This window comes from Leucopleurus acutus (genome assembly GCF_964270905.1).
Source record: "Leucopleurus acutus genome assembly, chromosome: 10".
Taxonomy (NCBI): Eukaryota; Metazoa; Chordata; class Mammalia; order Artiodactyla; family Delphinidae; genus Leucopleurus; species Leucopleurus acutus.
In genome coordinates, this window is record NC_139153.1 from 55,423,548 (window position 1) to 55,441,166 (window position 17,619).

At 38.8% G+C, this 17,619-nt stretch overlaps 2 protein-coding genes across 2 annotated transcripts in view; both read right to left on the reverse strand.

Moving 5' to 3' along the window:
* RBMS3 (RNA binding motif single stranded interacting protein 3) overlaps positions 1-17,619 on the reverse strand; it is a gene marked incomplete at its 3' end in the record, with an annotated part of 695,122 nt that overhangs the window by 441,382 nt on the left and 236,121 nt on the right. The gene's annotated exons all lie outside the window — the stretch shown is intronic.
* On the reverse strand, positions 12,717-14,231 carry LOC309967426 (DNA primase large subunit-like; the record flags this gene model as incomplete). The annotated part of the gene is given in 2 exon segments (XM_082848075.1): positions 12,717-13,838; positions 13,842-14,231. Coding segments are annotated over 2 exon segments (1,512 nt in total).

A 17,619-nucleotide genomic window follows, 5' to 3' on the forward strand; every position in this document is an offset into this window, starting at 1 on the left:
TATTTAGATTATTTCCAAATTTTCAGTAATACAATGCAAAGATTACATCTTTAGGAAAAAATGACAAGACTGAGTTTATTTTGCTGAAAGGGCTGGAAAGTTTAGTGACTCTTGAAATGTAGCCATCAAAGAATAAAACAAACAACTTTTGCTTTTAAACAAGGCTGATAAAAATGAGATATCTCTATGGCCCCTTTAAATTAATTTTTTTCTTGGTTAACTTTTCACAGATAAATTATCAATAATTTCACCAATTATCAGTCATTTCCACTTTGTTTGGGTCCATTTTTTATGACTTAAAAGAATCCTACAGGTCTGCGCACTTAAAGTGAGCTACCGTCCACTGGATCAAGGACATGGTCAAGTCGTAATGACGCACGTATTACCCGGGAGGTCATTTTTTTCCCTGCTGGCTGGGACAGCTCAGATGTCTATGTGACCTGGGCAGAGCATCAGTCCCAGTTCCTGGCTAGAGAGAGGGAAGCATTTCCTCTCTAAACTTAGAGGCCACGTTTGTATTTCCGGAGTGGATCTGAAGGTCACAGCCTCTGTGTTTCCACATGTGTGCAGTTAGCTAATGAGGGCTGGGAATTCAGAACACAACCATCTATCTACAAATTGTTCAGAGAACAAAGCCTGAATAAAACCACTGGCAGCACAGAGCTTCAGGCAATGCTTTAATTCTTGAGTTAAATCCAAATGAGAAAGCTTTTCCTTTTTCTCCCATTGTCCAAAAAATTCAAGGAACTCTGGCGATGTCCAAGGTGACTGGTTATTATGGAAGAACACAGATGCCATGCCAAGGTAGGACGTTACAGTTTCCAGTGCATGAGGACTTCCTGTTTGCCTATTATAACAATCTTCAGCTTGACAAGAAACCCCACAAAACACATTCATGCCCTGCCTCAGAATGATTTAATTTTGGTTACAAATAGGAAAGGGCTACCCTTCCTGCAAAAAATCCCAGCAGCAAAAACAGACTAAGTGCAGATGATGGTGTTAGAGAAGTGGAATAATTCTCTCAACAGTTCCAGTAAGTAGGATCTAGTTATAAAGTCAGCACCTGGAAGGAGAACATCAGGCCTGAGACATGTAACCCTCAAGGACTAGACCAGAAAGAAACAGAGTTACAATCCAAACATTATAAAAATTCAGACTCAAATTTGGGCAGGGGATTCTAAAGTGAGGTTAAAAGCACGTACCAGAAGAGTTGACAAAACTGGGCGATGCTCAAGACGAGGCAGCCTCTGGGTGGAGGTGGAGACTTGAAGGCAACTTAAGACAATAGGAAACTATGTGGATGGGGGAAGAATCTTTGGAGAAAAACCAGCTTGAAAAAGGAAAGACTGACGTGAGCAGGCATTTGGGTGTTTTGCTGCAAGAGTTGGTTCATGGATAAATTCAAAATATTAATAGTCTTTTTGATTAAACTTGATCGTACCTTTAGAATCCAAATAGAAAATAGTTGTTTATCCCTGGGTTCATCCATCAAAGAGATGATGACACCAAAACGCTCTCTACAACTAAGTGCAAGCTATTTAAAGAAAAGAAGGGAGGCTGGGTAAGTAATTGGGACGGAGTGGCCTCTTCAGAGGTCTTAACCTTATCCCCGTGAGCAAACATGGGAGGCCAGCCAAACAGAACTTAAACAAGATGAAAGAGAATGTTTGCTGTGAAATTCTACCACATGGGCCCTTTAAGGAAGCACATGCCTCATTCTGAATCCTGAGAGTAAAAGAAATTATCAACAGCACTGTGCCTGCCTACCACCATCCATAATTCTGTGATATTTCCCCATTTAAAATTGATTAAACTGCTACTCGCATTGAAGTCAACACAGATGAAAGGCTAGACGTTGGTCAATATCACTTAAGTGCAAAATTGAAGTGAACAGAAAATGGTTCCAAAATATATTAAAAAAAAGAAAATAGCTCTAAATGAAACAAAATGATCAAAATATTTTCAAAAGTTACTATGCTTTCAAGGCAGAACCTGCAGGTTCTTTTACATCTATATTAGGTGACATAACAGAGCTATAATCCCCATCAATACTGTTGTAATGGGATGCAAGGGGGTGGGTGAGAACCACGGTGTGTTTCTTTCGAACTGTTCGCCTCACGCAAACTTAAAACGCTGTGCTTGCGTCTGCTTGTCATTACTACCATCCAGGATCTGTCCTCTAGTCTGACTTATGGGGATTATTTTGAGGGAGAAATTGCAAATAAAGGGGAGTAAAGCTTTGACAGACTATGACCGGATGCTGGCAATAGTGGTCGACAAGTTGTCCACCATCTCCAGGTTCATTTTCTCTGCAGTAAAATGGAGATAATAATAATTCTGAGTTACTTGATATCCACTCAACAGGCTATTAAAAATTGAAGCCATGCGTGCCTTCTGGGGCCAAGCAGGTACACGAGTGAAGTGGGCTGCTTTTATGAAAACAGCAGAGTGGTTTAGGCACCACTAAAAAGTATTCACATCTAAATACTTTTAAGCAGTATTGTAGCCAAACAACAATCCTTCACTAGACAGATTTGCCCTGTTGATGACTTACAGGAATGTTCTAAGAGATTTCTAGACTCTGGGATGCTGAACAACTATTTGACCAAGGCTGAGTTGCACAGCGTATTAGTACAAATACATCTCCTGCCCCACAGCCACCGTTTACCATACTTCTGAGGATCCCACAGGGCATCATGAACTCATTCGCCAGCTCACTCTGTAAAGCAGGGTTTCCTTCCTGGACAAACAGATCAAAGACGCCATTCCTGACCCTTGTCACTGGGATTCACTTTTCACTTCCTTTTTTTTTCTGTCTTAGTCCTTTAGTCTGTTTTATTTGGTTTACTCATTGATTGGTTGGTGGGAAATAGGTTGAAGACTTTACTTCCTACCCTTAAGGGAATTCAGATGAGATACACAAGAAAAAAGTATTGGTGAATGCTGATAGGTCTGATAGCCCTTGACACTACAAGAGACCATGGGTTCATAGAGAAACCGTATGTCTTCCTCACCACACAGACCAACTACCCTTCAGTTTGCTATCATGGCTGATGTTTTCACCCATGCATGGACAATACGGGCTTTTGATTTTCCACAGAAGGTCACTTATAAATTGGAACTGCCTTATCTGGAAAGTTATACTTCATATAATTTTAAAAAATAATTTCCCTAACAAGAAGCAGAGCCAAGGGACTGGCTCCAGATGAGTAACTTTAAAAAGACATTGAGAGAGGAAAGATAGGCTGACTTGGACAACATAATAGGATGTGTTATTTGTATTAACAGTCCATGTTAATAGGACATAATAGGTGGAAATACAATAATGTAAGTAGAAATGTTAAATTTTTACACAGATTTCACCCTAACCCTAACATATACACATTGTATCAATGCTTGATCAAGATTTTTGATCATTGTATAAGCAATGTTGATACCTTATAACTTGTCATATTATCTTCTCACAATAGAAGAAAATCGCAAAGCACCTGATCACTATCTAAGGCATAACAACTTCCCCTGGACTTCTTTGGTTTATGTAACACAGCAGATGCTTACTTACAAAGAATGGTGAGGATTTCGCTTCAAGCTTCTTTTAAGAAAATTATGTTCTACTAAACTACAACAAACTTTGATGTAAATCTTTGTAGAATGAATTTTAAAACTCTCTTAGGATACAAGTGTCTCATAAATATTTTTCCCTGTCTTACACACACACACACACACACACACACACACACACACACACACACTCTAACATACATATATCATAATATGTATAATAAATATATAAATAAATATATTAATACATATAAAAGTTGTATGTGTACATACATATTTCACTTGGAGTTATTCTCATTTGTTTAAAACAATGGTTAAAATTGAGTAACACTGGGCTTCCCTGGTGGCGCAGTGGTTGAGAGTCCACCTGCCGATGCGGGGAACATGGGTTTGTGCCCTGGTCCAGGAAGACCCCACATGCCGCGGAGCGGCTGGGCCCGTGAGCCATGGCCGCTGAGCCTGTGCATCCGGAGCCTGTGCTCCGCAACGGGAGAGGCCCCAACAGTGAGAGGCTGCAACAGTGACAGGCCCGCATACCGAAATAAAAAAAAAAAAAATTGAGTAACACTGAAGGAAATTCCACTTTTCACATGGGCATCTTTGATTTGTTAAGTTTTCCTTTAGTTGGCAGAAAATATTTGCAAATCATATATTTGATAAAGTTGGTTAATATCCCAGTTATATAAGGGACTCATACAACTCAATAGCAAACCAAAAAACAAAAACAACCCTATTAACAAATGGGTGAAGGACCAAAGGATATGAATAAATATTTTCCCAAAGAAGATACACAAATGGCCAAAGATAATGAAAAGATGCTCAACAAAACTAATCATCAGGGAGACGCAAACCAAAACCACAATGAGGTATCACCTCACACCTGTTAAGATAACTATTATCAAAAAGATATGAAATGTTGGCAAGGATGTAGAAAAAAGGGATCCCTAGTGCACTGCTGGTGGGAATGCAAATTGGTGCAGCCACTGTGGGAAAACAGTATGAAGGTTTCTCAAAAACCTAAAAATATAACTACCATATGATATTCAGCAGTACCTCTTCTGGGTATTCATCTGAAGGGAAAGAAATCAGTACCTCAAAGAGTTACCTGCAACCCCTTGTTCACTGCAGTATTATTCACAATAGCCAAGACATGTAAACAACCTAAGTGTCTGTCAACAAATGAATAAGGAAAATGTGGTGTATATATCTGTACATATATATACAATGGAATAATATTCAGCCTTAAAAAAGGAGATCCTGCCATTTGCAACAACATAGATGAATATGGAGAACATTATGCTAAATGAAATGTCAGACACAGAAAGACAAATACTGCATGATATCACTTATATGTGGAACTTAAAAAATCAAATATACAGGAGCAGAGAGTAGAAAGGTGGGGGAAATGGGGAGATGCTGGTCTAAGGGTACAAAATTGCTGCTACGTAGGTTGACCATGTCTAGAGATCTAATGGGCAGCATGGTGAGCATAGTTAATACTGCAGAACTGAATCCGGGAAATGTGCTAAGAGAGTGGATTTCAGGCACCCTCATCTCACACACACACACACACACACACAAATGGTAACTCTGTGAGGTAACATGTTAATTAGTTTGACTACAGTAATCATTTCGCTGTGTACATGTGCATCAAATCACCATGCTGTCCACCTTAAACACATGCAATTTTTATTTAAAAAACAAAATTTTAAGTTTTCCCCTACTCAAGTTATTCTCAATTTCATCACCTGCTTCTCTATGAAAAATATAGTATTAGCCATAATTTCTTTATATTGTATATATGAAATTAGAGATTTTCTGATATTTAACCTCTTGTTACTCAAAAATATCTCATGAGAACCTTTGAGAAACTCTTTAATCACAGTTTTTAACAGTATTTTTTTAGTGAGCTTCTAAATTCTACCTCACATAATTCTCTTTTTTAAGAAAAAAATTTCTTTCACTCTTCAATAAAAAGCTACAATTTTCACTTTAATTATCTATTATAATAAAAGTACTCCAAAGACATAAACTCCAGTGCCTTGTAGTCCATGTCTCATGGGATTTTGCCACTTGGTTTCATTTAGTACAATCTCAAACATGGTTATTTTTCACATCACCTTTAAGCCCAAAGCCTAGTGTGTTTTTGAGCAGTTGCTTCCCTAAAATCTTTTGTTTCAACTCTCGCTTTTCCCAGAGTGGACAAGCCCCAAGGATGTGAAAAGTTGTTATAGCTGCAGCTTAACCGTTTTATTATCTCTTCTTGAGAGAAACTATATCTTTAAAAGCGGCACAGAGAAGGTGTCCCAAAGATACTCCATGAATACAGGTTTCTTCCAACTCAGGGCTGACGTCAGCTTAATGACCAATAGGTCTATTCTATTCTAAAATAAACTGACCTTTTAAGAGAAGTAGTACAAATTAAATGTGAACCTTGCTATTTTCTCTTATTTCATAACACAATGGGGAAACCAAGCTGGTTTTTAAAATGATCATATGAAATAGAGACCTTATATCACTAATATTTTATGGATAAAGGGACATGTGAGCCCACTTACAGCCACTTACAATGATAACAAATGATACATTCATCCTTCAAATTCAATTTTGGTTTTTATAGTTTGAGTTTTTTTATTTCAGTCATGTGCATGAGTTTTTCTCTTTCATATGCCAGAGTTCTCATTTCTTAACTAAAGGAAAGGAAAAATAGCTATTTTAAGAGCAGCATGAATAACCAATAAGTCAATAAGAACAAGCATCAAATCATATGACTTTTCACCAACGCTTAAACAAAATACGCTTTTACTATGGTTTCAAAGCTAAGGAAGCAAGAATCTTTAGGCTTTTTTTCCTTTTACCTTTGAACCTGTAAAACAATGTTATGGAGTGAACATCATGACAAAGGGTGAACGAAGGGGCACTTTTTTCTTTCTTTCAGAACCTACTCAACTCAGAATGAATTCCACCACCTGCCACTGTGATGGAATGCACTTTTCTTCAAAGACATCAAGTTTATAGGCCTTGAAAAATCCTGAGGGCTATCATATAGCCAACACAAAAACGTATGAAAAAAAGTCCTTTAAATACTTTTTGCTATTAACAAAGCCAGTCTCATGAATAAACAACAAGGTCCTACTGTATAGCATAGGAAACTAAATTCAATATCCTAGGATAAACCATAATGGAAAAGAATATAAAAAAGAATCTATATATGTGTATAACTGAATCATTTTGCTGTACAGCAGAAATTAATACAACATTGTAAATCAACTATACTTCAATTAAATAAGTAAATAAATAAAATTAAATTAAAAAACAAAGCCAGTCTCAATAAACACATGTCAATTCATGAAATACACATTCCTTGAACACTTCAAAAGTACTCATAACTGCATTAAATTGTGTAAGATATAATGGTGCTCTAGACAAGATGGTTCCTACAAGAAGAAATCCAAGTGCAAGACCACAGAAAAATTTACATGACAGATGTGCCAGACACATTACAAACAGGGTTCCATGTAATTTTGAAAATACTTTTTTTCATTGTAGGTATAAATAACCTCATTTGACAGTTAAGGAAACAGATGTTTAGAGACATTATGTAACTTGTCCAAGAAAACTAAGATTATTACTTAGAAATTGTCTCAGTGTAGACTTCATCTGAAAACTCTTTGAAGGACTAAGAGGGTTATTTTGGGGGAAAAAAATCTATATTTTTTTCAAGTCCTATATTTGAAAGGATATGTATTTACATGGTGTTGCAAGTTTACATGAATTTTAGTAAACTGGACACATACCAATATAATATTTATCCATTCTATGTCATTACAGTTCATATATTATTTAAAAGAAATATTACTATATTGGATTTCCCATATATTTATGAAATCATTGATGAATGAAGATAGATAACTTCAAACAAGTCAAAGGGATAATTACACACTAATAAATATTCTCAGTTATAAGTGCTTACCTTTAAAGAATAACTGGGAAATGTATGTGTATATGTCTCTGGTACCCTCGGTGGTTTTACAGGCCTTTGGAACATATACCCAGCCATGTTTGTTCTTTCTACTGATGTGACATCAAAGGCTCCCAGAGAGAAAGATAAAGCCCGTGGAATCTAAGACCCCTCTGAACCATCCTGTTTCCTCAACACTTTGACAGTAGAAAATAAGGTCCATGAGAAGCCTGAGGAGTTTATAATCTAGATGAAGACACACACTAATCACAAAAGCCCAAGAGATAAGGGGGTGTAAGATCTTTGCTCCCAGATGACGCTAGAGGAGGTGGTGTTGTAAAATGTATAAATAGGATGAGGAGAGTCTACTCAGGACTTCTTGGGAGGGTGAATTCTGGAAGAAATCATTAACAGACTAGCGGAGTTTAGAAGAGTGAGCATTTTATATATATTTTAACAAACTCTAAACATAGGGAGTTGAAGGACAGGAGCAGGAGAACAGGATATCTGGACAAAAGGATTTCTGTGAAGTTAGAAGACATGCGTTAGCAAAAGTCACATTCAGATTATGGCTGAGAGCAACATAACTCTACCATTTTATTTTTTAAATTTTATTTTATATTGAAGTATAGTTGATTAACAATGCTGTGTTAGTTTCAGGTATACAGCAAAGTGATTCAGTTATACATATAAATTTATCTATTCTTTTTCAAATTCTTTTTCTTTAGATTTTTTGGGATGTGGACCATTTTTAAAGTCTTTATTGAATTTGTTACAACATTTCTTCTGTTCTATGTTTTGGTTTTTTTGGCCATGAGGCATGTGGGATCTTAGTTCCCTGACCAGGGATCAAACCCACACCCCCTGCATTGGAAGGCAAAGTCTTAACCACTGGACTGCCAGGGAAGTCCCCTCTTTTTCAAATTCTTTTCACATTTAGGCTACCATTTTATTTTTAAATGATTTAAACTCCACACAAATTATTTATATTTTTTCCAATAAAATAATCTCTTCACACGCAAAAGAGCTAGGGAGATAGGTTATAGTATTAAGTGATGTCAAATATACATTTATGCTTTAAAACAGCAATGTTGGGACTTCCCTGGTGGTCCAGTGGTTAAGACTTCACCTTCCAATGCAGGGGGTGCAGGTTCAATCCCTGGTTGGGGAGCTAAGAGCCCACATGCATCGCAGCCAAAAAACTAAAACATAAAGCAAAAGCAATATTGTAACAAATTCAATAAAGACTTTAAAAATGGTCCACATCAAAAAAAAAAACCTTAAAAAAAAAGCACTGTTACCTATTAAATTTAATGTTGGCGGAGAGTTTTACTTTTGCCTAATGTGTATATTCACAGTGATTACAAGCAAATACTGAGTAAATATAGAGCTATAAGACACTCTTGAAGAAAAATGTGCAGTTGTATGACTCCCAGAACATGAGTAGATATTTTGTTTTACATTTATCTCAACGTCTTCTCAAAGTTAACTCAGCACCATTGCATCATCATCATCATCTTCATAAAAGAACCCTCTAAAATACTGAATATACTGAACTGAGAAAAACAGTTTCGAAAGGATTATCTTTGACAGGAGAAGTGTCTTTAGCTGCAGTTGTATGGCTGAGTTGGAGACAACACGTGGCGACCATTTACCTTCAAAGTAAGTGTTCTTTCCTAACTCTGGCTATAAGACTATAAACACTGGAGTTTTCTCAAAAGAGGCCCAGGATGAAAATTTCATGTAAAAGCTACCTACAGGACAATTCTGACTGAAGTTACCGAAGTTCCTACACAAACTGTTTCTGAAATGAAAACAAAACTCAGTATCAATACCAAAGGAAGCAAATATATGTTTATATATTGATCACCTGTGCCTAGCTGCAAAATTAATACTGTACCAGATTAGAGAAAAATTCACAAAAGAAGTTCAGGGAAAAATCACACACTTCATACCGCAAAGGGAAATGGGAAATTTAGTTGTCTAAACAGAACTGTTTTCATCTTTTCTTTTTGGTAACCTAATTCCAGTATTTGAAAATTAAATAAATGTGTTTTTCAAGTCTCATTGCGTCTTGGGCTCCTTGCACTAGAGGCTGTGAGCCCAGCTGGGGGAGGAGTCTATTCCTCTCAAAATGTAATTCCTCAGACTCATAAATTTCACAGAATATTTATTTTAGTTTTCACTGATTTGGGGAAATAACAGGTATTGAAAAGAGGCTTTTCATGGTGTTTAGTTTCTTCCTTTACTTGCTTAGTTTCCTTGTGGACTAGGCCCGGATAGGTATGCTATTTTCTGGAAACCAAATGGTTCTACTTACACACACATTCTGCCCGGGTACATGTCAGTGTCACGTACTAGGATTGGTCTGTAGGTAGGGGCTACTGCATACCCTGCAAAGACTACAGAAAAATATGACAAACTAGAGTATCCATCCCTCCCTCCAGGTTCATGGGATTTAATACAGAAATCCACACTTTCCTCACTTGCCATTTAAATACTCCCGGTTAGTGACTAAAGGAGAAAATTAAATAATAAATAAAATGGATTAATTCCAAATTTGTCTAAGTGTACCGCCTCCTACTTAGTTACCCAGAAATACTTTAAAAAAGCATATAACAGGGCCGTGAATCTAGAACTGCTAAATGGATTCATTCACACCCCTCCATGAAGCAATCTAGGTGGGTTCTATCCTTCTCTATAAAAATGAATCTAGTATGCAGAATTATTTCTCTTAGAGAAGAATAACAATTTATGGTTTCATTTAATAAAGAATTAATGATACCCTTCATGGATGATCTCAGAACTTTTGGATCCTTGTCTTCAACTTTGATTTTAGGGGTCCAATGAAATGGTAAGGGCAACATAATCTTCCATAAATATAATTCAAGCAGCCTGTGACAACAAAGGCAAGAAGGGAGTATTTCAAGATCTTAGAAGTCGGTATGCTTGGCACACTCTAATGGCTCTTATATCCTTTGGCTGTTAAGCATGGAAACTTTCTATGGAATATCCATTACTCATTCCCTCTGCTCTAAACTCATAGCCTGTCAGAAAAAAAATGGCTGGCGGGGGTGGGAGGCGGTACAGAGGAAGCCAAACTTAAAAAGCAGGAAAAGGCAGAGACAAGTCAATTCATCGAAGATTTACACCTTGTTTTCAATGGCTTCTTTCATTTCATTTCCCCTGACTTTTTAAAATTAGCAAATACACTGGACCCAGGAGGAAAACACATGGGGAAAAACAAAACAACAAAAACAAAGCAGTGCAAATCTCTGTGACTTGTACAATAGCTCTTACTGGGTCCTGGTGTTTGAGTGGCTGAATGAACTGCGGTCTGTTTTTCATTACTCTCCATCTGGAGCTGCGGCCTGCTTTGTTCAGCAATTTCTGGTCATTTGGGCCTGCTGGTGACTGTTTTGTTTTATGTTGCCATATTATACAGAATGAAAGCTGCCGCAGCCACCACCCAAGAAAGAACAATCCTGAAAATGAGAGGTTATGTTGAAAGAGCTCCCCACGACCCCTTCCGGAATAGAGAGTGAGTGTGTTTATCCAGGCCTGCCTACCATACAGACTTAGAGGCCTGGGGGTGGGGTGGGGTGCAGGAGGGAACAAAAGCCCTTCCTTCAGATGCTAAGACCCAGGAAGTGTCCAGAGTTGGGTTAATTCTGACGCCTTTTCACCTCTAAGGAGACTAGTGCATGTACTTTCTCATACCTCACTTGCAACAGCTCATGAAAAACTGAACTCATATCATGTCTCTAAAAACAAAATCAATAAATCCTGTCTTCATAATATTTGGTTTCAATTGCATAGCCTTAGTCCAGAGGCCACATTGCAAATGATTCAAAAGCAAGTGTCTCCAAGAAGACCGAATCCAATTTTCATTCTTTAATGACAGGCTCAATGCCCTTAGTGATTTTGTTTAAAAAAGCCACCTCAGACACCGTTTCCATTTCCCTCCTTAAGAAAGCAATGGTCAAGAAGAACTCTCTTCTACCTTTTCGTTAAAGAAGCAAAGGGTAACATTCTCTCTTAATTCATTGCTATTTTCAGCTAACTTTAATTTACAAAAACAAAGAAACACAGGCAGGTGCTACTAAGGTTTAACAGAAAGAACAGCCAAAATATAAATATAATTGAAACCAATTCAGTTTTTCCAAGGGCTGTTTTGCCTTTTTTTTTTTTTTTCTAGAAAAGACAATATAACAAGTTGGGAGAAATGTAAAGTTAATAATAATCTATCACCTTAACACAAAGATTTTCCCTGCTTAATATTGCCATTTTATACAGTCAGCATGAGGTATTGTTGAGCATTACCTATGTATTAACTCATTTAATTATCAAGTCAGGCCCTATTATTATCATTTTATAGATGGGGAAACTGAGGCACCCAGCAAAGTTAAGGGATTGACCACAGGTCACACATCTATGAAGTGGAAAGGCAGTGTTTGCACCAAGCATCCTGGCCACCCACAGACATAACGATGAGCACTACTGACTGTCAAATATTTCCATAGCTCCATGTTTATGGTACACATGATTTTATATTCTTCCATACTCACTGAACTTCCTCTAATAAACAATTCCATGGTTTGTCGTAGTTTAGTCCTCTCGACTATCATGGTAATGGCTGTATAACAGTGCTACCCATGTAGAGAATAAAGTGGTGCTAAGCGTGAGCATATAAAACACTTTAAAAATATGTCTGAATAAAATCTCTCAGTAGAATTAGTAGCATCATAGTACATTCCCGATTGCTCTTTTCATAATGACTTTTTTTTTCTTTTACATTTTGATATTTATTAACAAAAATGGTCCAGAAAAGTCCAAAAGTCCTTACAGTGATAACCATTAAAATAAAATAAAAGTTGTTCTTAGTTGTACTGTTTCTAGGGGACAGTAACCAATCCAGAAAGCTGTTTTATCTCCTAAAACGGGACTTAAATCACACTATTCAAGCGTTAGATTTCAAAAGAAATTCTTCCTCTTCTCTTTTGTCAAAGCAAAATATACCGGAGGTCTTTGTTTTTACCTGCAAGGCTGCCTTCCTGAGAAGCTCATGCATATGTGGATGGATGAAGGGGGGTCGGGTGGAGGGAGAAGGCAGACAAAAAAGAAAAAGATAAAATCATAAAGTAGGAAATAAAAGCTAGTGAGGAAGACAGGCTACCAACTGCCCAGGGATTGTTCACTGAAGTGAATCCTCTAGTCCCTCCAGATCCATTTCCAGAGAGGAGTTGAGCGAGGCCAGAGCAGATGACGCATCCTTGCTTCTCTGGACACTTGGTTTGGGTTGGGGCGTTTCTGGTTGGACGGATTCCTTCTTGATGTCTTTACCTCCACTGAGGATCCAGTGGCTCTCAAAAAAGAACTGGTTTGGATGACTCAAAGAAAAGCCACCATCATCTACATTATGTGTCATCTTGAAGAACTTCTGACAGGCTACCTGGTAATGTGTCCCTTTTACTAAATCCAAAATCTGGTTGATCCCTGAGGGAGGGATCTTGTACACTTGCATCTTCTGCCTCAGCAGCTGAGGATCACTGTGCCAGAAAGGGCACCCATGAGAATCCCCTTGGCTTGGTGGATTGGTTAGGATAATCTTCAGGCAACTGTAAAGTGTGTAGTCTGTCCTCTTGCCTTCCTTTCCAAAGCTATGACGGATATTGTAAGAGTAGCCTTTATCAGATTTATCTGGATCCATCTTTCCTCTGATAAATGTCTGCTTCCAGAACTGCCACGCCTGTTCCAAGGTTAGGCCCATGTCCTTCAGGAAGAGGCCGTACTGCGTGAGGCCCCCATGACGAAGATGGTGATTTTCCCATAGGGCTTTATGTAGCTGATCTATGCAAGGTGGGAAGGATTTGGTAGAAAGCGAATCGATCTGATCTAAAGAAACCTTCCCAACATTTGCCTGTGTACTGTAGTCTTGACCAGTGTACAAATGACTGAGGTGGCTGAGCAGCGGCTGGAGTCTCTCACCTGACTGCACAGCAGGCAAGGACCTGGCTGTTAAAGCCAAAACCTTGGACAGTTTGGTTTTAAATTCATTCAGGATGATCGCCGCAATGTCCTTGAGTTGCACATAAGCAAAGCCATTTTCTAAATAGACTTTCCTTCCTCGGAACAAATCCAGAGCATCAGCAAAAGGGCCCTCATAAACTGACTCCAACTGAACCCCACCTAAACGGTGTGATGAAGCCACAATATCCTGTTCTCGCAGAGTCTTCTCTTCATCACTTATAGCCTCAAACTGCAAATGGCTATCCTTTAAGAAACTCTGAATTTTGTCCTTGGGTAAAATACTGAATTAAAATAGAAGGAGATTCATTTCTTGTTGAATGAACCAGCGCCTAAGCTCTTCAGACTGGCAGTAAGCAAGGTGTAAAATAAAGTGAGAAACGTGATCTCCTCTTCGGGGTTCATATTCATCTTCCAAGTTTTCTCTGTAGGAAAACTTAAGCTTCCGAAGCTCAGCCTCCAGCTTTCTCTGGTACTGCTTGGTTCTTTTCACATAGCTCACACCAAGACTCTTAACTGCTTTCAGCAATTTAACTCTATCGATAGCCAAGTTTTCAAATTCTATCAAAGATATGTTTCCAGAAGGCGGCTGCAAGTAAAACAGAAGGCTATGTGGGTAGCAAGCATTCCTCTGGTCATCTGCCAACCTCAGTTTCCTCCGATTTCCTCCAAGAAACTGCATCTTGTTACGTCCAGCCACACCAGACGTGAAAACAGACAAACCCCGGCAAGCATTTTCCCTGGGGGTGGGGGTGGGGGAGAGTTCGTACAGGACCCCATATTGACTTTTAAAAGGCTCTACCAAATTAGCATGGTCCTAATGAAGAAGGGGTGAATTAGTTTCACAGTAACCAGCCTTGGAAGGCCCACATGTTACGTCTGCATCCTGAGTGGATATAAACTATCACTGCAAGTTGCTTCCATTTGCATGTTTCCAATCATTAACTGATTTATTCTGGGGACACTGGGCCTTTGTAGCCCTCCCAAGTGTGTTTTTCCCTCTACCATCCCTTCTCCCACTGGACGTGTAAGTGGGGAGTCCTCCTTGCTCCTAACTCCATATGGCTTCCCTCCTACCTAAAATCTCCAATGTAAATCTCACCTCACAACATTTTATAACCAATGCACCTTCATTTTCACCATGGTCTACAGATTCCTGGTATCATTCCTCCTATTTCCCCACAAATACCTTCTGCATCAGTCCATTTTTCCAGTACTACCCCTGCTCCAATTCTTGGCTATTTAAAACAATACTTCAATGCTGCTCTGGTGCCTGGTCCCATCAGCTCCTTGAATTCACAGTGACCTTCTTTCCAACTTCGGCAACTTGCTCACACACTCATCAATGACTATAAACAACTTTCCATAAATGGAATTGCTCTCTCTTCCCAACTGTATGGAGTTTCTACCTATAACTACTTCAGGGGCCGTTTTTCTGAAGAAAATAATAATACTCTAAATAGGACTTAAAGTATCATTAAAGTAGTATTTTTCCCCAGACATGGAAGTGGCAGTAGTATCTCTCTGACGACGAGGGCTTACTTTTAGGGTACCCGCTCCATGTGCTTGGTGAAAGATGTGATTCAGTCACTACTGCCATCCACAGGCTCCAAACGCTGAGGCCAGAAGATGCCATTGGAGGCTTTTATTAGTGTGAAATGACCGTGTGATCACCGGCCTCTTTGACATGAGCCTCAAGGCAAAAAGTCTAACAGCCCTCTGCCCTCCCATAAGATCATCCTTAACTGCCTTTCCTTCAATGATGTCCCGAGGGGGTTCTGTGGTCCCTCCCTCCCTTTATTTCTCCTTATCTTTCTTCCCTCCTTCCCTCCCTCCACTTTCTCCTTCCAAATTTATCAGTGCTTATTACGTTTGAGACCAGTAGTCTCCAAACTACTTTTTATATCCATATTATTATGAATAAAAATATCTTAGAGCAGCAAACTCAATATTTATACATTTATGTGTTTAAAACATGAGCATTTATAAAACTATACCAACAGGTACATTATAAAACACACATATAAAACACACAGAAACTTGACATCAAAACAGAGATATGTTCTAATATTTTCTTCGAGTATTTCCAATACAGTCAAGCATTCCCCTGCAACTCCCTTCTCTGAAGATACATTTTCTAGATTACACAGGTCCTGTCTTCACTGATCCTAAAGGTTTCTTTGGAGAGAGAGAGGAAATTAAATAAGCAGTTACAAGAAGATGTGGACAGGAGTGTTAGGGGTTGAGGTAAGTATACCCACCACATCTGTCCAGATCAGCACCCCACTGTTAAGAGATAATTGCTTATGGAAACTCTCACAAGCCGTTTCAGCTACATCCCCTTCCTCTTCAAGCCTTATGATTATAGTCTAAGATACAGCTTTTCCAGGTTAGCAATGGACCCTTTTGGTTTCACCAGTGTTGTACAGTGACAAGAGATACTTGCATTCCCGAGCAAACCTTTGCCTAGTGGAGGGTCCCTCCATATGGACCACTCCAAGGATCAGGCAGGTCATGGGACCCACTGAGGTTCACAGGGCTTGCTTGTCTGTGAAGCATCTGCCTTTGTGACTGGGGCTCAATCAATATTACTGACTGCCTGAGTTGGGTGCCTCAATTGTCTCTGGTTGCTCCTGTAGATATTTTTACCCCAAACATTGGGAATCGGTCAGGCATGTCTGGAAGTGACAGAATTAATAGTCTAAAGCTTCTCACACACCACATGCTTCCCACGGGCTGAGAGTGAAGAATATCTCATAGTCATGGCCCAATGTCGTTCGTATATGTCCTCCAAGTTTCAGTTTTCAGCTGCCTACCCTAATGGACCCCACTCCACCAGCTCCCCTACAAGTTATCCTTAATGTTATTATCTGCTCCCTTGGTTATGGCCATCATCGTAGCTCTGAGCTTTCTTGTAGCTCCGCCTTGACCTTGCCCACAGAGATGCTACACCAGGGTCTCTAGCTCAGGATGTCAGATACATAACTCACCACCTCTCCCCAAAACCCACCACTACTACTTCTGGACTTCCTACTTCAGTCAATGACACAGCCCTCTTCCCCAACAATGACAGCTCAACATGTGGGTTTCATTGCCCGCGTCCTTTCACCTTTATAGAAAATATCTAATTCTACCTTTGAAAACTCACGTGACCCCCTTTCCATTTTTCTAACAGTGCCTGAGGGACTTTCCTCATTTTCCTTGTGATCTATGGATTTCAAATGTGCATTGCTTTTTTTTTGCCTCTAGTTTCTTCCCCCCTGTAACTCAGTTTCACCCACTTTGGCAAAATAACTTTTCTAAAGCACAGGTAGAATCATATCATTTCTGCTCAAAAAAACATATAAGCGCTGTGTACAGAATTAAGTTCAAAATATCCAGGATAACTTTATAAATGCCTCCAAAATCTTGGCCCCTTCCTTCTTTCTACCGATAGCCTTACCTGGGCATTTTTTCTATTCTAGTTATATGGGTCTGCTCAATTACATTCTGAAATTCTTTCTCCTGAACACCAACCTTTCCCAAGGCCATCCATTCTGCCTTGCCTTTACAAACTTCATTCCCCAAAAGGGAATCTCCATATTCTCCTCCCATAGTATTTTGTGGATCCCTGTGTTATAGACACCACTGTTACACTCTCACATATATTAGGCTGATATAATGATCCTAACACATATATTAAGATTAGTTTCTTGGTTTTCTTGGTGGTTTCCTTTTCAACTAGAAATTGAACTATTAGATGACAGAAATGATGTCTTATTAATTTTTGTCTTGTAGTAGCTAAATACCTGGGGGAATTGTGAGTTTACAGGACACAGGGAATGTTGTTTTTGCCCTTAATTGCTGAATTGAATCTGACCATTACCCAATTAAGCCAGGATATATTCTCAGTGTATAAGTGTTCCGAAAACATGCATGCATTATATTTGTACATGAAATAGGGGCAGTGTTTAGAATGATCTTGGCTCTACCATATTTCTTGATGTTGGTATTATAAAAACGGCTGAATTAGAGAAACAACAAATAACACATGTTACAAAAAGGATTTCAATTTTCCAGTATGAACTCAG